The sequence below is a fragment of the Anoplolepis gracilipes genome, chromosome 4, assembly GCF_047496725.1.
Source record: "Anoplolepis gracilipes chromosome 4, ASM4749672v1, whole genome shotgun sequence".
NCBI lineage: Eukaryota > Metazoa > Arthropoda > Insecta > Hymenoptera > Formicidae > Anoplolepis > Anoplolepis gracilipes.
The window spans coordinates 13,502,910-13,524,175 of NC_132973.1; the positions used below are offsets into that span (position 1 = coordinate 13,502,910).

The 21,266-nt window shown below is 28.3% G+C and overlaps 2 protein-coding genes across 7 annotated transcripts in view; one reads left to right on the forward strand and one right to left on the reverse strand.

Moving 5' to 3' along the window:
• Nucleotides 1–21,266, forward strand: part of LOC140664764 (glutamate receptor ionotropic, delta-2) — a 43,793-nt gene that overhangs the window by 13,746 nt on the left and 8,781 nt on the right. For 2 of the 4 annotated variants that reach the window (XM_072890214.1, XM_072890216.1), the window contains exons 2-3: nucleotides 20,328–20,379; nucleotides 20,770–20,954. In XM_072890214.1, the coding sequence (XP_072746315.1) occupies nucleotides 20,780–20,954 (175 nt within the window). In that variant the 5' untranslated portion in view covers nucleotides 20,328–20,379; nucleotides 20,770–20,779. Of the gene's footprint in view, nucleotides 1–7,820; nucleotides 7,878–8,268; nucleotides 8,383–20,327; nucleotides 20,380–20,769; nucleotides 20,955–21,266 lie in introns of those variants that run through there. The other 2 variants (XM_072890215.1, XM_072890218.1) reach the window with 2 other exon arrangements.
• On the reverse strand, nucleotides 695–11,634 carry LOC140664765 (acyl-CoA Delta-9 desaturase-like). 3 transcript variants are annotated; one of them, XM_072890221.1, is made up of 6 exons: nucleotides 11,552–11,634; nucleotides 3,168–3,434; nucleotides 1,912–2,042; nucleotides 1,642–1,847; nucleotides 1,080–1,265; nucleotides 695–977 (listed from the first exon to the last, which is right to left on the reverse strand). In XM_072890221.1, exons 2-6 carry the CDS (start codon nucleotides 3,400–3,402, stop codon nucleotides 695–697), a joined length of 1,041 nt encoding a protein of 346 aa, XP_072746322.1. In that variant the 5' UTR covers nucleotides 3,403–3,434; nucleotides 11,552–11,634. The 3 variants fall into 3 exon arrangements, with proteins under 3 accessions (XP_072746322.1, XP_072746321.1, XP_072746320.1); XM_072890220.1 differs by lacking the exon at nucleotides 11,552–11,634 and adding an exon at nucleotides 5,048–5,210; XM_072890219.1 differs by lacking the exon at nucleotides 11,552–11,634 and adding an exon at nucleotides 4,049–4,157.

Genomic DNA, 21,266 nt, shown 5'->3' on the forward strand with positions numbered 1-21,266 from the left:
GATAATATTTATTGCAAATAGAAAAAAAAAATTTTTTATTTCTTAGTCAGCATTTGAAATTAATTTAAACTGATTATACTGTCAAATATATTCTCAAGGTAAATAAAGAATTTAAACTTTGATGAAAAATTTACATCTGCTCGAATTGTTCGTTAAACTCATTGTTATGTTAAAAGTTTAAGTACTAAGTACTCTGTATTAAAGTATTATCGGTTTAATATATATAATTATTAACATTTTTGTTTGAGAGTGAAAATATTAGTCCGCACACCTCTAATTTCACGATTAAGCAAAACTCAACTCAGGAATGCTATTTTAAGAAAAAAGGTTTATTTTCTTTTTGATATAACAAAACTGTCGTCTGATACAATTGTCCCTAGGCATATTCTCTCTAACGAACTCTACAACTCTAATCAACGGAACTATTAAATCTAGCGTACATGGCGCGGCTTCCGGCTTCGCCGCTAAATAAACGTAGCCGCGCAATATCCAAAAAATACAAATCAAAATAAAATTCTTTTAGAAAGAAATAAAAATCAAATTTATTAATAGAATAGCGTACTCCTTAACAATTTTTAATTTTAATAAAAATCTGATAACTTGAAAATCTGTTGACTTGAGTAACCGTCTACGTTAGCTTAATCGGATGACTTATCGCTAAATGACGGAAAAGTGAAGGAAATATTTATCTTTATTAATCAATTTTACTGTCTGGGTGTGACACACTTTGCTGCAAAATATGGCTGCTGTCACCTCTCTTCATTACGATGGTTCTAACCAGCTCTTTAGACGGTTGCTTGAGATCGTATGCCCAACCAATTTTCGCGAAGATATCGATAAACATTGTAGTGATGTTAAACATATAATTGCCTAATTCGGCTGCCTTGTAATCCCATGGAAACACGTGATGATAATTGTGCCAGCCTTCACCGAATGCTAGAATGGCTACGAATCTATTTTCCGTCGGATTTATGTGCCTGTTATTAAAATAAATCAAATAAAATTACTTATATATAATAATGTGATAAAGAGACACTGAAGTTCATATTAAGCTTGTTCGAATGCATTTGTATACTTACGCATCATATGGCTTTGAACCCCAGATATGAGCCACACTGTTGACACTCCACGTGCAGTTTAAATTCAAAGTATAACGTATAAGAATTTGCGAAATGAAGGCTCTATACCAGGTTTCATTCCATCCGTAAACAGGTACCATTACCGGCAATAGAAAGGCAAAGATAAATTTTAATAGCGAAAAATATCTGTAAAGAAACATAATTAGTCAGTACATAATTTCTTGTTATGTTGAATCACTCATTTTGTACACAATTTTTGATAGAGAAGAAAATTGACACAAAAGTATAAAAATATCTAGGAGAAAAGCTAAAAGATCATATTAGAATAATAAGTATTTATTTTCAAGATAAATTATATAAATTATATATATAATTTATATATTATATATATATTAATATATATATATATAATTATATAAATTATATATATATATATATATATATATATAAATGCAAATAAATTTCACACATTTCATATTCCTTTTTGTTTCTCAGAAAATTTTTTTTACGTAATATGAGATAATTAACGCCTTAGATATATATTAATTAATCACAGAATTACTTGTAACTAAAGAAAGCGACAGGATCCGCTAATATATCGCTCATATCGACCTGATGACCCTTTCGAATTACGTCTAGATGTTTCTTCATCATCAACCAACCAACGTGGGAGAAGAAAAATCCCCTGTTGCTGTTATGAGGATCTGCATCTGTGTCCGTGTATTTGTGATGCACTCTATGATCTCGTATCCAGTCATAAAGGTTATTCTAAAAAAAAAATATTGTAAAGAAAAGTTTTTTCTTCTTGCAGTACAAGAAGCAACTTGCTTACCTGGCCAGCCGAAACATAGCAGAGAACAAGTATAATTCTAAGTGGCCATTTTGCTTTGTAAGCTCGATGAGTCCACAAACGATGAGCACCGGCAGTAATACCTATCGCTCCTATCATAGCCATGATGAAGACTTGAGATAAGAAGGTCCAGCCAAATTAATTAATACATTTATGAAATTATGCATGATAATTAATAATGTAATTATACATATTTCTCTCGAATGTCGTGTATCGATTACCTGTACACGGAGAAACTTTTATATTAAAAATTACTATGGTATGTAGTAACTGTGGACCATTAAGGATCACTCTAAGTTAAAGTGCTATATAAAACTGTAAAAATTGGGTAAATTAATGTAATTTTTATAATTTTACATTACTTTACTTTAGAATGATTTCTACACGGAGAAAATTTTATATTAAAAATTACTATGGTATATAATAACTGTGGACCATTAGGAACATTCCAAGTTAAAATGCTATGTAAAATTACAAAAACTGACGTAATTGACGAAATTTTTACGTAAATTACGTCAATTTTTACAGTTTTACATAGCATTTTAACTTGGAATGTTCCTAATGGTCCACAGTTATTATATAGCATAGTAATTTTTAATATAAAATTTTCTCCGTGTAATGGTCCACAGTTATTACATACCACAGTAATTTTTAATATAAAATTTTCTCCGTGTACAACAAGTCTAAAACATTATTATAAATTGTAATGACTTTTATTAAATATAAGACAAAATATTTTTGCAAAAAATTATATAAAAATCAAAATCTATCTATTTGTTTATAAAAGTTTGATATTTTTAACTTTGGTTTCAAATATTCACAATGTATTTTGTAATAATTGACGTGAGTGATCGACACAATGTCTGCAATGAAATAAAAGTTATATAATAAAAAGTGAAAGCTTTCGCTTGTCTGCTATCAAACTTTTCTTTTATCACGTAAGTTTAATCGATTGGCTTTCAATCAGTTAATGTCGATTTTCTGAATTGACAAGTACGCAGTAGACTTACAATTAGTAAACACGCGATACACACTTTCAATCAAATTGTTACATATGTAAAACACTTACACATCTATATACAAAATACAAAATATACAAAAATATTTTAAAAAATAATTATTATTTTTATTTAAAAAAAAAATAATTTTTTTTTTATTTAAACACATTTTATTATTCATATTTTTCATAAATTAAAAACTAAAATTAATGGAGTTACAATATTCCAAAAAATACTCACTCCAAATAGTTGTCCTGAGATCTTCCAACCATTTAAAAATGAAGCAGGCATACAACATACCCACATGAAGAAGAATAATGAATACAATATTCAACCATTTCAACTCCGTTTTGAACTTGAACAATTCTTTAAACTGTATATATATTCCATTTTGGTTCTGTATATCATTTTCATCATCTATCATCTTTGTAGTAATTGATGATTTTTCTTTTTGAAAATCTTCCTCCATACGCATTTTAAGATTTGTGTTCGAGGTATTGAGCACTTCTGTTTATGAAAATCACTGAATTAGGTAATTCAAAATATCAGTTTTATGCTATCAATAAAAAGTAAATTCTACACAAAATAACGAGAGAAATCAATTGGTGTAAAAAAAAATACATAGTTATTTAAAAAAAATGGATTAGTAACAAGCACCTTTGCACACTTTTTTTAAAACTTTTCTACATACTTTTTTAAAAAATAAACTGTATGTTTTCGTTGAAATAATACTCTCAGAAATAATCTCACGATCTTCAATCAACAACAAAGTAATAGCACCATCTCATATCTTCCTCGAAATCATAAAACTTTTCTACGAAACATTTTTCAATGAAACTCTTGATTTTCGAGAAATATTAATGCGTCATTTAAAATGAACCTTCTTGTATAATCGACGTTTTTGCATTATCACAGTTGTAAGTAATAATTAGATATAACATTGTTATTTTATTATCGAAATATACAATTGAAAACTCAAACATCGTTGAGTTTAAATGCATTTCCATAAGTTTATATAGCAATTTGTACGAAATGCTTATATAATCTGCATATAATTCAGAAAGACAAGAAAATTATTCTAATTTATGAAACATTTCGTAGCTTGTATCTAAGAATTTTACCTGACATTCAATAGTGCTCCTTAATCACAAGTTCGAATCACGATAACTGACTTGACATCGTTTTTTAGAATTGCAATCTTGTGCACTTTTACAAATTGAATTGTCAGCATATGCTTTATTCAAAACAATCGATCCGCATGACTTAATACGTAAAATGCAACGAAAGCAACAAGATATAAATAAAATTATCAAGACATTCTCATATAATGTGAATTAATACATAAACAATTTCACAATCTGTGACTATATTATTGCTTGGTGTTTATAAAATATTAATATTAATAAAATATACTGGGCAACAACATTATCGCAACAAAAATATATATCAAAATTTCACATAACTTTAAATAATCTTATAACTCCATGAAAAATTGTTGTACTTGAAAAATTTTTTTTTTAAATAAAACAATAAATAATAAAGTCAGTGCTCTCTTAAATATAAATTATTCAATAAGTTAAAAACGGCAATAGAGAGCAAAAATTAAGTCGTATTAAACGAGTCTGGAGAGTTAGGTCTTAATTAAACATTCATATAGTAATTAAAACACAATAATAAGGTATATTATAGATAATATCAAAAATGACAATAATTATTACATATGTCGCACAATCTTCAATAATAAAATTACTATTAGCGGTGTTCTATATCGCATTATCATAACGCAAATCAATCCTCATATCAAAAATTACAAATGTTAAGAGAATCTTTATATCGCATTTACGTAACTCTACTCATACGAAGATATTAAACCGACAAATGTTAACAAGAAATTACAATTCAATAATATAATTATTTGGATGCGTACGTTTCGAGCTCAATCTTTGAGTCTTCATCAGTGCAAAAATTAAATCACAAATATAAAAATTTTTTACAAATTAAAACGAGAATATTTACTAATGTGTTATGAGTATAAATGTAAAACGCTATTGTCTTAGTTGTGTGAACCTACTCCGATAGATGTTTATTACAGACGAACATAGTCAATAAAAGAAACTGACCTGATAATATTGTGTGTGAATATCAATGTTCGTTGATATCTGTAGAAGAATGAGTGATGTTTTTAATATAATTAATTAAATTATGTATTGATGATCACTGTTCAAAAACTGTTATGAAGTTCACTCACTCTTTAACAATATTAGTAACGGTTGGTGACCAAATTGTTGACTCGTGTACTGTGGAGTTCGATCGTAAATGTCAAGGTATACTACAAGTTATATGTTTATATGTAATGTTTTCCCACCACTAAATTTTAGGAAGAGCGCCAACAATATCGTGATAGACAGCTGGTAAATTATCCGTATAATTTGTAAATTTAGACCTTTCTTTTGTCTTTTGATAAATAGCATCTCAGAGATTAGCCTTTTAGTATAATATGGAGCCTCATCAAGTATTTTGACGTTATCCCAGTCAAAATCATGGTTAAGCTCCCTTCTATGATTAGTAATTACAGAGTTTGTGTTAATATTGTGGTGTATATGTCTTTTATGCTCTGTGATTCTAGTTTTTAACTTTCGGGATGTTTGACCAACATATGAGGCCTCACATTGGTTGCAATTAATTTTGTATACGACGTTTGTTTTTAATTCAGATGGAATGGTGTCTTTGTGAGTTCTAATTATTTTATTTAATTTGTTTATGCTATAATATGCGAGTTTCACTCTCGAATTTTTAGTTATATCCCTGAATTTATCTGTTATTCCCTGTATATATGGAATCGTGAAATAAACCGGTTTTACAGCATTTGGTGTGTCACTAATAAGAATCTTATTGTTAATAATAGAATTTAAACGTGACTGGATGACACTAAAAATTAGTTTTGGATAATTGTTGTTTAACAGGATTCTGATGATTAAGTCGAAATTTTTGCTGTGATATTTGGGATTTGAGAGAAAGACTGTTCTGTCCACTAAACCAATAATTGTACCCTTTTTTTGTTGGAGTGGGTGGTATGAGAAATAGTTTATTTCTCACACCACCAAATTTTTTTTTTATTTTGTATACAGAGATATACTGAAATGGTAAAACGTTCTCGAATAAGACGCTTTTATTGACATTTGATCTCCCGCATCTCAACAACTGTCCATTTTTTTATCTCGAGTCCATAGGAACTTTTGATCAGTACGTTATGAACTATATTATACTAAAAATTCGGCTCATTTGACCGGGATAGATTTCCCATATGATTAGTGGGGAGTTCTTTAGACTTTCCTCTGTGTAAATTAAAAAAAAATTTAGGTCTGTACGATTTTTTTCGCGAAATTATGACGTATCAAAGTTATCTATTTACATTTTTGTTACTGCCACCATTAGCGATGTGCAACGCGGAGAGGTTGCTTAGATATGTGTGTGTGTGGGTGTGTGAGCGCACACATACACACACATGTCTATACATTTTTTTTACCGACACCATTAGCAACCTCCCCGTGTTGCTAATGGTGTCGGTAAAAAAAATGTATAAATAACTTTGATACGTCATAACTCCGCGAAAAAAAATCGTACAGATCTCAATTTTTTTTTTTAATTTGCAAAGGAAAGTCCAAATTTTATCGATGATTATAATGATATTTGTGAAAAAAATTCATTCCACTCCGTGGAGTGCGTCAAACTATGCAATTTTTTGGAAACAAAACACGTCCTTATTTTTGAGAACATAGTGGTAAGGAGGGAAGAAAAATTCAAAATCTGACAAATGCTTTTTAAAGTAGAGACTTTAAATTACAAAATAAAAAAATTTTTTTCAAATACGTTCATTTTTTGTAGAGTTCTGATTATTTAAAGTTATGTGAAATTTTGTATAAATTTGGTATAAATTTTTGTTGTCATAATGTTGCCCAATACATATGAATATATCCAATCTTTATTTATCAAAAATATGAAATAATGCAGTCAGTTTATTTATAATAAAAATTCTGAGGTATAATTCAGATACTTCGTGGCGTATCACTCGGCTGGAACTTTATATAATTATAGGTAGGGCTTGAAAATTAAATAAACGCAAGTCGATCTTTGCTCATCTGAATGTTTGTATTTAATGATTTGTTTTTGATAAAAATATCTAATCTCTTTTGATAAAATAAATCTAATACATTTTATATGCGACGAAATCATTTACGTGTGTGCATATAACTTCGCAAGATCTTTCATTGCCTTTTGTTTTTAATTATCTAATAATAATATCAGTTTACGTTTTCCAAACATTCGTAAGCACTCTAAATATTAAAGACAATAATGATTAAAGACAAACATGATTAATAGATTAAACTATAAATTGCATATTAAATGCTTAGTGTGAGTACATGTGTATATAGATATGCGTGTGTGTGTGTGTGTTTATTTCGCAGTTAAGTATACGGAGATCATTAGTCAGAATGATAATAAAGTGATTTTAACGTTAAAACTTTTAATACTTAAAATACAACGCAAGCAACAAAATATAGATATATAAAATTATCAATACATTCTCATATAACGTGAATTAATACATAAACATTTTTAATGTACGTCAACTATTTTAGGTTCTTATAGTTACAGACAATATTACAGTTTTTATTGTAATTAGGTTAAAAATTAAATAAAATGAGTAAAAGTATGTTTATTTTTTAAAAAGATGAATAAAGCCGGAGATCCTTTATTTATTTTATTAGATAAAAAAATGTTATTGAGTCAGAAACGAGAAAACAGGAAAGTCAATACAAAAGATCGATACATTGATTACTGTCTTGGCATATTGGCAATGTGACAAGATAAGATATTTTGATCTTTAATTGACTCAAAAAAACGCAGGGATGAGCACTTGATTGTACAAAACTGAAACGCGAGAATAAGGTGCGTATTGAGAACTGAATGGAATTATACTGTTATGTCTTTTGGAAAATTTATATATTATTTAAAGCTTTAGCTATTATTGGCACAAACTCATCCTTCATTTTGAGATAATCATTAATTGATTTTATGAATTTCGCCATTATAATATCCTGGAAATAGTGAGCTGATTTCATATTTTTGGAGTTTTTTTTTTTTACATGAAGTTGCATGGAGACAAAACTGCGTAGTAAGTCATTATTGTTTTCAATACTTGAAGTATTTACGAATGCTTGGAAAACATAAACTGTTAGCACGTATTTTCCAAGTTCGTCAAAATTTTGATATACAGTTGAACAAATATATAAAGTTATTACTGCTTTCATTAATCGCATTCGAAAACACTTGAGAACAGATGGTGAGCTGATGGTGTATTCTCGAGGTTTGTTTAAATTTTGATATTTAACTGGAGGGAGATAGCATCTTATAGCAAGTTAATGATTGACGTACTAGGAGAACACTTTAAACCGTAAGCAAATTACATATGTTAACAATAAGCAAATTACTTGTTAAAGTTACTTTTTGATTTTCCGCGATTACTCGTTGATATGATTACTGATTGAGTGTGAATTTTGAATGTGTTAAGAAAGTTATATGTCACAAGCGGCTTTGTTTACTGTTTTCTCTTCATCATCAATCGCATCACTGTCGCAATTTTGCGAAAGAAAGGAATCGTAGAGGCGAACGTAATAGATTAAATATATTTGAGTTATCTTCGAAATTTACGTTTCTATATTTATGTTTTACGTATTTTTTTTATTATTGCGCAAGAAAAAAAATGCTTTTTATATATTTATAACATAACTTTAACATTATTTTATTAACATTTAACATATAACATATAATATTTTGTAATTTAGGTATTAACAGTAAAATCAAATTAAAAATTTGTTCAAAATCGTTCAATATAGATTTAGAATCATTACGTAGTCTTTATTCATCTATTGTCTTGTAGAATAAACAGTTAAAGGAAATGTGACATTATTCATATTATATAATTAAATTACAAATGAGAAAAAGAATTGGATATACATGATTATACGGTTGACTTTTGCCACTCTGCAGATACGAATATGTACAAAAATAGCTTTTCAAGGTAAGTATATAAATTTTTTTACTTAATCGTGAATTATTGTAAAATTATTTTAATCATATTTATTGTAAAATAACTTCAAATTAATATCTTAAGAAACTGATTTAAAATTAAATCAGTTTTTTAAAATAAATGATAAAAATATGTAAATCCTTGTAATTAATTAATCATAAGCATGATTTATGAATCATTGTGAAATTTTTATAATTAACCTTTAGACCAGTGGTTCTTAACTGATGTTCCGCGAAATTATAAAAGCTTCAGTGTACACTGCGCGACATTATATTTTATTTTTATATAATCTATGATTATGTTGTATAATCTATAACTTTTAATAAAAGATATATTTATGCACATTTTTTTGTTGGTTTTATGATCTTAATGATTTTGATGTTCCGCAAATTTTCCTTCTAATCAAAAGTGTTCCGTGACTTTGAAAAGGTTAAGAACCACTGCTTTAGACTGCCGCAAAGCTTTTGTCACTCTGAATGTACTAATAAAATAGTGATATTTAATAAATTCTAGAAGTATTAATACAAACATATGTGTATGTAGCAAGTATATAGTGTGTGCATTTGGGTTTCTATATATGTGTGCGTGTGTGCATGCGTTCAAAAAATGAAAAGAGATGAGGGGATTTCGAAAAATATGACATTTTCAAACAATCTGATTATGCAATTTTAAAGTATATTAAAAACCATAAATATTTAATTTGCTATGGTATTTGCTCAGAAATATAAAATCCGATTTTTCTCAAGAAGATGTTTCACCTCCTTAACGGTCGCGTGGGCACGCATAAAAAAATACGTGTCTCCTATTTTGATCTAGACTACAACATATTTGAAGCGCATTAAAATTGGAGGAGGACACTTCCATATCTTTTCTTGTTAGATTCAAAATTTCATAAATCAGTGTTTAGAATCGAAATCAGTGATACCGAAAACCCTCAAATACGATGTTTTTGATAAAATTAAATTTTTTAAATTTTGTACCTCCGTTCGCTGCCGCAAAGTCACTTTTGTGCTCTGACAATAAAACTCAAAATTTCAATTTCAATTTCAGGCAACATGTCTATTATTATATATATAAATTTAAAAAAAACTCTAATTTTATTAATTTTAATGCAAAAATAGCGTCAACGTAAAGATTAAGCATGAGTATTGTGAAATATCTTTGAAATACATGTATTTAACATAAATAAAATTGTGTAATTAATTTTTATCAATGCTAATTATTATTAAAAAGTTGTTAAAGTATAAAAATTTATAAATAACAGCATACAAGCAAGAAAAAGCATTTGTAGTTGAATAATTACAAATTCCGATGAGAAAACTTCTTGGTTTTTAAACCAGGAAATATTTTTCAAGAATAGTGACTCGATTAACACTAGCAAATGAATCCTGTGTATAATAATAATTTATATTTTATTTATACATAATGAAAGGTATAAAAGTAAAAATAAGAGTCGCTAAACCGTACAGAAAAAATTTTTCTACTTACAGGTCACGATAGATATTATCAATAATAAAACAGAAATTTATTTACTTTTATTAATTAGAAATTATATTATCTTAAAGATATTTAGAAGACAATAAGACGTTTTTGAGTTATCTTTTAAGCATCTTTTAAAGACATGTGTTGTGTGGAAAGTAACGATAAAAATAACTCTTATTTCGTTACTCGTTATCGAAAAATGTAACAAAAGTTACTTTTTCAGTTACAAACAAAATTTGTAACGCCGTTACCGTTACAGTTACTGAAAAAAAATAACTACGCGTTATTTCCGAACCTTGGTACTTTCAAAAATATAACACTTTAAATGATAATGATACCTAATAACACTTAATGATACTACATGACTGAATGACGTACATAATTACATATATAGACGGTGGCGTTACGATGGTCTTAGGCACCCCTACGCTGGGATTCGTTCGTGTTTCCTACGCAAAGTTTCAAAGAACTTATTGCCCGGGTCGAGGCATTAAAAACTGACTCTATAAATTTGCTAATACATATATACAGTTCAATCCACATCAGTTTTTATGCCACGACCCGGGCTCGCCAAGTTTTTGTTCGTCACTTTAGTTTTAATTCTTTGAGTACTGGATCTATCTAGTGAAATGAATAATAATTGAAAAATAAATGGATGCATAGCAATTTTTCAATTTTGAGCTAGTAAGTACTCGAAGTGTGTAATATATATACACACGCATATATATAATGTTCCCATATTATTACAAATAATTTTGTAACATATTCTATTTCAAACTACGATAAATTTTACATCAAATGATACTTTACGAAAATTGATATATCTTTAACACTTAGCATATTGTCTATACTGATCTCATTTATTTTTGAGTCGTATAATCGATTTTAACTTGACATATTTTTTTTTTGTAAAAATTTTTTGTGAAGATAGAAATATTCGCAAATGCTAGAAGCAAGAAACAAAATTTTTAAATTGCTTTAAAAATAACATAAATGCTGTTAGATTTTTGAATACGACTATAATTTCTGAGAAATCTTAATTGAAACTTACATTACATAAAAATTCCGGATAAGCTATACGACAGCGGCGCGACGATGTCCACGAAACTGTTTCTTTATTTTATGAATTCTTTTTAAACTAGACGTTGCGCCACTACCGCGGATGCTTTATATACGGTTGCGGCGCGATAATATCCATGAAATTATTTCTTTATTTTATGAATTTTGATTTATGACGTCGCGCCGCTACCGCGGACGTTTGATAATATCTTTATAATCAAGGTTGTTGGCCAATTCACTCTTGGTTGATGATATTGCTAAATCGGATCATCGCGTTTGAGTCATTGTGTTTCTAAGGTAATTTTTAATTAATTTTAATTTTGAAAAGGATGCTTTACCAGTTGCCACAGATACTGGCATAGTTAATAATATTCGAAACGCTATTACTAAATTGGGAAATATTTCCAAAAAAACCATTTTACGCTAATTTATTTAAAATATCAATTGGAGATTACAAAGTATTTTGTTGTATATTTGCAAATGTTGTTTTATATAAATTTATTTCGTCAAATAGTTCAACAGCATTTATATCAGAAGAATTTGTATTTTTGTTATAAAATTTTGCACTGATTTAATGTAATATCAGAAACATTATTTTATCTATATCATATAGAAATTTGAAGATATTGCTATAAGAATTAAGTTGATTAAATCGTTCTTCCAAAGAATTTAAAGCTACATCAATAATATAATTAAAAAACTCTATTTTAAATTTTTGTTTGACATCTCTAATTGGTTCATCTGGACGTTCATTATTAAATTCTGTTTGTTTTCTTAAACGAAGTTGTGACACGAGTGGAAATTCTGGTGAAATATTCTATAAAAGAGCGGCATCAAGACGAGTAGGCGTGGATTAATACATAAACCATACGGTCAATTTTCATGTTTTGGACAATTTACACTTATTGACCTTTATCAAAATTTTGTGCCCCTTCCAATTTCGCGCCCTATGCTGGAGCGTATACTGCATATCCCATTGCAACGCCCCCGTATGTAGATAAGGGAACCCGGAGCATACGGCTTATCTAATTGTTAAATAAATTTTTAAAATATTAAAAATGAATAAATCGATTTTTTTTACTAAAATATTTTTTGGAATATCTACTATAAGAAAAAACACAAATTTATTATAAAATAATAGTTTTAATAGACGAGATTACTGATTTAATAAAAGACTAGATTTTCCTGATATGCTTTTCATGCGGGGTATAATGAACTAGCTCACAAAGCTTGTCAATTTTGCAAACATTAACATTTAAAACTTCTTAAAAGTTGTATATTATAATGTAATGTAATATATATATATATATATATATATATATATATATATATATATATATATAAAGTTACTAAAGATATAATACCAAATGATATTTTTATATATATATATTTATAAGGATATTTATATACATATATATATATATTTCTCTTTAGAACAAAAACGTCCTTTAGTATTATATCTTTAGTACAATATTTATTCTGAAAAATAGTATTTTTATATACTCTCTCCCTCTCCCTATCCCTCTTCTTCCCCCCTCTCTCTCTCTCTCTCTCTCTCTCTCTCCCCCCCTCTCTCTCTCTCTCTCTCTCTCTAAGAAAATAAAAAGTACATTTAGAGATAAATAAACATCCAAATAGTTAAACTCTAATTATTTATTTGCAACAATGATTTAAAAAAAAATTTACATAATGTTTATTTAATATCTATTATATTATTTATATAAAATAATTAACAGTTTAATTTTTCGACACAAAGTTACCAAGTGGCAAGAAAGAGCTTTTATATCAACTAAACAATATAACATTCAATTTTGTTTTGTCTATAGGGGAACCCGAGGTATAACGACACCACGGGATATAATGGCGCAGAGGGAGATATCGACATCTTTTCACAGAAATATCATATCAAGAAATGTTGCAATTATTGCTATTAGATGTCTCTTTCTGCGTGCTGTTATCAGTTATTACAATAGTTGAGTAAGTTTTTTACAAATACTTTAAGTTGTTACAAATTATTTAATGCATTCGCTGTGCTGTTCACGACTAAGTTGTCTTTGATACATTTACATAAGGTAACGAATGAGAAAATTCTATTTTTTTATTATCCTAAGTATGTTTATGTTATAAAATGGTTCGTTCTTGTCACTTTGGTACTGTGTTTATGTTAATATCGATTAGCCCACGGGCTATAATGGAATGCACCGTAGTAGATGCGCGTGGCAATATGTGACATGTGAGCTGCTTTTGCGACGAAATCAAAATGATTCGGATTAAGATGATCCGTGCGCTGTGATTAATTAAATTTAAAATTTCGTTGTGATTGGTTCTTTCTTCAATGCCGTATCACTCATCAGATATATACACAGTTATATAAGGGTATAATACAATTTCTTTTTTACAGCTATATAACAATTTCTTTTGCAGTAGCACTATTATGATTTTCTATTTGTTCAGAAGTATTGTATTTTACAATAGAATTAAACATTTGTAGAAATATTTTCAACCTTATTATGTACCTGTGTATAGCTGATGACTGATACGGCATGAAGATAGAACCAATCATAATGAAATTTCAAATTAATAACTAAATTTAACAATTCTTTTATAATACATTTTTTCTCTTTAGAATAAAAATATCATCATTATCATTTAAAGTGTTATATCTTTGAAAGTACCAAGGTTCAAAAATAACGCGTAGTTTTTTTTTCAGTAACTGTAACGATAACGGCGTTACAACTTTTGTTTGTAATTGAAAAAGTAACTTTTGTTACATTTTTCGATAACGAGTAACAAAATAAGAGTTATTTTTATCGTTACTTTCCACACAACACATGTCTTTAAAAGATGTTTAAAAGATAACTCAAAAACGTCTTATTGTCTTTTAAATATTTTTAAGATAATATAATTTCTAATTAATAAAAGTAAATAAATTTCTGTTTTATTATTGATAATATCTATCGTGACCTGTAAGTAGAAAAATTTTTTCTGTACGGTTTAGCGACTCTTATTTTTATTTTTATACCTTTCATTATGTATAAATAAAATATAAATTATTATTATACACAGGATTCATTTGCTAGTGTTAATCGAGTCACTATTCTTGAAAAATATTTCCTGGTTTAAAAACCAAGGAGTTTTCTCATTGGAATTTGTAATTATTCAACTACAAATGCTTTTTCTTGCTTGTATGCTGTTATTTATAAATTTCTATACTTTAACAACTTTTTAATAATAATTAGCATTGATAAAAATTAATTACACAATTTTATTTATGTTAAATAAATGTATTTCAAAGATATTTCACAACACTCATGCTTAATCTTTACGTTGACGCTATTTTTGCATTAAAATTAATAAAAATAGAGTTTCTGTTTTGCTTTTTTTTTCCCAGATAATTATTTAGCGATATTATCTTTGTTTCCATGCCATACGTCGTACGTAATCGCATCATCTACAGGTGAATCACAATTCATATGCAGCAAGAAGGAACGATCGTCGCACACTCTTGTTAAGTTCGATGCTTAAATTTATATATATAATAACAGATATGTTGCCTGAAATTGAAATTGAAATTTTGAGTTTTATTGTCAGAGCACAAAAGTGACTTTGCGGCAGCAAACGAAGGTAAAAAATTTAAAAAATTTAATTTTATCAAAAACATCGTATTTGAGGGTTTTCGGTATCACTGATTTCGATTCTAAACACTGATTTATGAAATTTTGAATCTAACAAGAAAAGATATGGAAGTGTCCCCCTCCGATTTTAATGCGCTTCAAATATGTTGTAGTCTAGATCAAAATAGGAAACACGTATTTTTTTATACGTGCCCACGCGACCGTTAAGAAAGTGAAACACCTTCTTGAGAAAAATCGGATTTTATATTTCTGAGCAAATACCATAGCAAATTAAATATTTATGGTTTTTAATATACTTTAAAATTACATAATCAGATTTTTTGAAAATGTCATATTTTTCGAAATCTCCTCATCCCCTTTCATTTTTTGAACGCATTCACACAAGCACACATATATAGAAACCCAAATGCACACTCTATATACTTGCTACATACACATATGTTTGTATTAATACTTCTAGAATTTATTAAATATCACTATTTTATTAGTACACTCAGAGTGACAAAAGTGGTTTTGCGGCAGTCTAAAGGTTAATCATAAAAATTTCACAATGGTTCATAAATTATGCTTATGAATAATTAATTACAAGAATTTACATATTTTTATCATTTTTCTTAAAAAGCTGATTTTGTGTATATTTGTATCTTTATATAATAAATTTGAGGATATTTTACAATAAATATGATTAAAATAATTTTACAATATTCATGATTAAGTATAAACATTTACGTACTTACCTTGAAAAGCTGTTTTTGAACATATATTCGTATCTGTAGAGTGGCAAAAGTCAACCGTATAATCATGTATATTTTTTTTCTCATTTGTAATTTAATAATGCTAGTTATATCATTGTGACATTTTATGATAATATCGCACCAACTGTGATTAATGATATTACTATGATCTTCCGATAATCTCACAACAGTGACATTATTTTTTTTTGTCATCTTGTGACTCTATTGTGACTTTATTGTGATGTCACTGTGACATTTTTTGCTATGGGAATAGTGTCTACCCTGAATCTCATTGTATTTATGACACCGTCATAAAATTGATTTATCGGATATCAAATATTTGAAGTCTGTGTTGAATTTGATAATTCAATATATTTTGATTTTATAATAAATTCTTATTTTTTTTATTTTATATTATTATATTATTATATTATTATGTTATTATATTCTAGCTCAGAAATAATAAATAAAATTGATTATTTAATAAATCTGTCATTCAATAACTTAACATCCAATTAAATATAAAAAATGAAAATCACTCCATCACATTTCTACTACACTTTAGTTTGTCAAAAAATTACGTTTTAACGTAAGTCAGTAAGTATTGGTTTTGATTGCTTTAAATAAAATCGATTCTTATACTTTCTTATTTAATGTAGCAATATTTTTTTCATCATATTTCCTCGTCCCGTGTGGGGATGCTGGACCATCGGGCGCCTCCCCAGGTGGCAGATTGGGGAATGCTCGCCAACTTGTTGGAGGGTACCGGGAAAATAAAATACCCGGGATGGACCAAAACCAGCAAAAAAATATCTTCGGCAATGGATAAAACATACTTGATTGAATATACCCCAGGTGGTAATCCAGGCGTACTGGCAAATCCACCCTCTGTGAAGGCTGACCCCACGGATTCTGGGGGGGGGCAACTATTGCTTGGAAAATATGATACAACAAGCTCTGGTACATTGAATGATCAGTTAATATTTAATGCTTGGCAATTAGAAAAGAACGCTAGAATTAAGCTAGAACAGACTGTTGCAGAACTAAAGCAACAAATACTAGAGTTGAAAAAAGCATTCCATCAAGACACTGGAAAGGGAAATTCCCCACCAACAGTAGATGAAAAGAGGCAAGCGACTGAATACCATACTGATGAAAAGGAATTAACTCGGGAAACAGAATGGGTTACTAAAGGTAGAAGAAACAAAAGGCGAAAAATAGTTAACTCTCCGGATACCTCCCTTCAATCACAACCCTAACAAAAAGTTGAGCAAATCATACAAAGAAAACAACCCAAACCACCACCTATCGTGATCAGTCAAGTTAAAAACTATGAACTGTTATACAAAGATCTGAAGGAAAACAATTTTTATTTTACAGCAATTATGCTAAATAATCAACAGGTTAAACTGAATGTCATGAGTGCTGATGATTACAGAAGGCTGACAAATTTTCTAGGAAATGGATATCATTGGCATACATATGAAAACAAACTAACCAGACCCACTAGAGTAGTAGCAAAAAAATTACATCATACATGTAACCCGATAATGATACTTGAAGACCTGAGACACAAAAATTATAAAATAGAAGAAGCAATAAACATGCTGAGAAAAGGAGATAAATCCTCTCTTCATTGTTTCATGCTATAACCTTCAGCAACAATGAAAACATTAAGTCTATGTTCAGACAAGGCGGATTCCGCGCGGATGATTATACCGCGCGGACATGTGTGAACAGCTATAAATAAATTAATACAACTCGATACCGCGCGGACGAATCCGCCTTGTCTGAATATACTAACAGACTCTTCCGAGTTAAGCATGAGAATGAATACTCTAAATTAAAAGGAATTAAAGCGGGTGTACCGCAGGGAAGCGTACTGGAGCCCATTCTATATCTCATATACACGTGTGATTTGTCGCAAATCAAAACAACTTCGGTGGCAACTTTTACTGACGATACTATCATATTGTCAGTTGACAATAGAATCGAGGAAGCAACTAGGAAACTGCAAAAAGCTATAAATGAAATAAATGTTTGGACTGAGAATTGGAGAATAAAACTCAACGAAAGCAAATCTACACATGTCAACTTCACTAATAAAAATTAATTAATAAGTTATACAAACCAAATCTTCTTACAATATACTATTTCAAAGTTCTACTGCATTCAAAATAAGTTGATAATTATTTGTAACAACTAATATCTCGCTTACATTATAATAATAACAAAACAATTCTTTAGGTTTTATTTGTTGATTTCATTAAGCAATGTTGTTCCATTGTTTCGAAGAATACATTTTTTCACTATGTCAATGTTTGCGACTCTCAAATTATAAGCTAAACCTAGAAAGGCAAAAGAGTCGATGAAAACTGTAGCGAAATCGAGCACATAATTTCCTAGTTCGGTGGTTTTGTAGTCCCAAGGGAAAACATGATAGTTGTGTCAGCCCTGGCCGAACGTCACGAAAGAGACCCCAATATTATTAACGGGCGATATTGATCTGCATAATAATGTAAATAATATTTATAAAAACATGAATACATAACACCATATCAATGTTAGAAAAATATAATGCTACATTAATTTTTTGAAATAGACAAACATATATACATATATTATACAATATATATACATATACATAAACATATCTATATATATTTATTTATATACATATAAATTACATACACATACACACATACCTGTCTCTCATACTTCCTTTTCCCTATTCTTCGTTTCTTCTCCAATTTTAAATAATAATTTATTATTAATAAGCTATTTAACTTTACATTATATTGTTATTTATAGAAAGAGAGAGAGAGAGAAATAAAGAGAGATAGAGAAAAATAAGAAAAAAAGGAATAGATATATAAAATAACTTTTATTAAAAAGTTTTATATATATATGTAGAGAGAGAGAGAGAGAGAGAGAGAGATTGAACCTTTCTAACTTTTTAACATATTTTTACTATTGTTGCCTCTCTCTCTCTCTCTCTCTCTTTTTTTCTTCTGCAGTTTAAATATATTAATAAATGTATAAAAATATAAACACGTGTTTTATTAAGATTTTTCTTTTTTTTTTGCTTTCTTGGACACGTCCCGCGTCGAGGCACTAAACATCTGATTACTTTAGTTATAGTATAGCAATACAAATAATTTAGTTACCAAAATTATCACAATATTAATATATCACATCTCTTAGTTCATGTTATTATAGTTATTTTTAATTTTAGCCTTTGCTTTTTACAATGCTATGATGCTAGGCACCACTGCTGACTATCATAGACTATGGGTTCATCGGTCTTACAAGGCAAAATGGCCGATGAAATTAATCCTGACAATTTTTCAGATCGTTGCTTTTCAAGTAATGTGCCAGTGCAAATAATTGACAACACTCTTTTTAATATCTATTTGCTGAATAATATATATTGAATCAAAATATCACTATAATCCTGTATTATATCCTGTATAGTAAATGAGATTTCAAATAAATTAAGATTCCCTTAGTTTTCATTAAATAAATATATATATAAGTTATATATTTAGTTTAAAAGAAAGTTTTATGCAATTTCTCTAAATTGTATAACAGCTTTTAAATTCGCCTTACCGACCTTTAAACTAAAGTATGAAAAAACTTAACTTACTCGGATTCCTAAATAATAACTATATTAATTTTTTCTTATGAGATTACTGACAAATAATGGCTATTATTTAAAGTAATTCACTAATGGACAAGGGTCTATCCTGATTCTTATCGTGGAAGACTGCGAACCGAAATGGCATCCTAAAAAAAATTAATTCTTAGTATGTGATCGATTATCATTACTAATATTGTACTCTTAGGAGCACAATAGTGTAAATAACTTGCGACAATACTCAGTTACTAAAACATCAAAATTCGTACATTTTACAGAAAGAGAACTTATAGAATATCATATTTATTATTGTATAATAAACATTCTTAGTTATTTAATGTATGTAACGTACAAATCGTTAGTAATACGTACTAAAGTTTTAGTTTTAGTTTTTTATTAAGAGCTACGAAAATTTATTACATTTATAAAAATATTATATTTATAATTTTTCTACATCTATGTGCAGTGTATATATATTTACAGGGTCTTTTTGTAAATTCAATTATTTTATAAAAACAGTGTAATATTTTAAAAAATAGCGAATTTTTATTTGATAAAATTATTAAAAAATCTATAAAGATGTTTTTTTTTAATTTCTTTTTTTTTTAAGAAAAAGATTAAATTTTTAAGAAAAAGTTTTTGTGATATACAAATATAAATATATTAATGTCATAAAATATTTTTATGATATGTACATATAATTCTGCATAAACCAATTCTATAGAATTTCTAAAAAAATAAAAAAATAATTTATGTGTTAAGGAATTAAGAAGACTGCGCCTGAGGTTCGATCAGGAGTGACGTGCACGAAATCGTGAGTTATTTTTGCTTTTTCCATCGTTACAGCAATTAACGTCAAGCTTTCTTGTCTCTCGTCGTCAAAAATTCATCATCTTGTTGACGTTTGTATGTCGACACGGCATTTGGATGATGAATTAAAAATTTGACGAGTCTCAACGAGCGATGGCACATCACATTGTTATACGTAACTTTTAACATTCTGAAAATTGTTTTCTACCAGTAACAAAATTAACCAAATAGCATACATTCAAATTTAATTAAAATTGCTTCAGCATTATCTAAATTCAATAATGTCATGCATTATCATTGTTTTCATTTATTAAAGTCAGTGCGCGAGAGACACTTTGATAAAGGAACTTTCAATTGATTTTAAATAAAATAATGTTTTTTATTAATTTTTCAGGATATATATAATGTTGCTGATTGTGCTCAAGAAAACAAAGTTTATGCTAGTGATGTTAATGGTGGCTCGCATTGTCGCGAAACCTTGCAGTTTCACATCACCATTGACACTACAATTGATATTCGAATATGCGGAATGGCGATCTTGGGACCAAGTGGTTCTCTTTGATAATATCAGCTCGTTTAGTAAGTGTTATCCGTTTAGTAAACTAAATTTCGAATAAAAAGATTATTCTATAGCCAAATTAATTTTTATCTCTCTTATCAGCAAGCGAGAAATAAATCTCGAACAAGTTCGTTAATTTTCTCTTTTTACAAATTAATAATTAACGAGTGCATGTTAAAAATTTTAAAATTAATTTAAGATCTTTTTAAAAGAATAGCATGTGTGTGCAGAAAAAAATTCTTTGATATAATGTTCACTATGTTTTTTAAAAAAATCCATAGTTCCAAGAAAAAACATTCAATATTTTCAATTAAATATCGACAATAGAATAA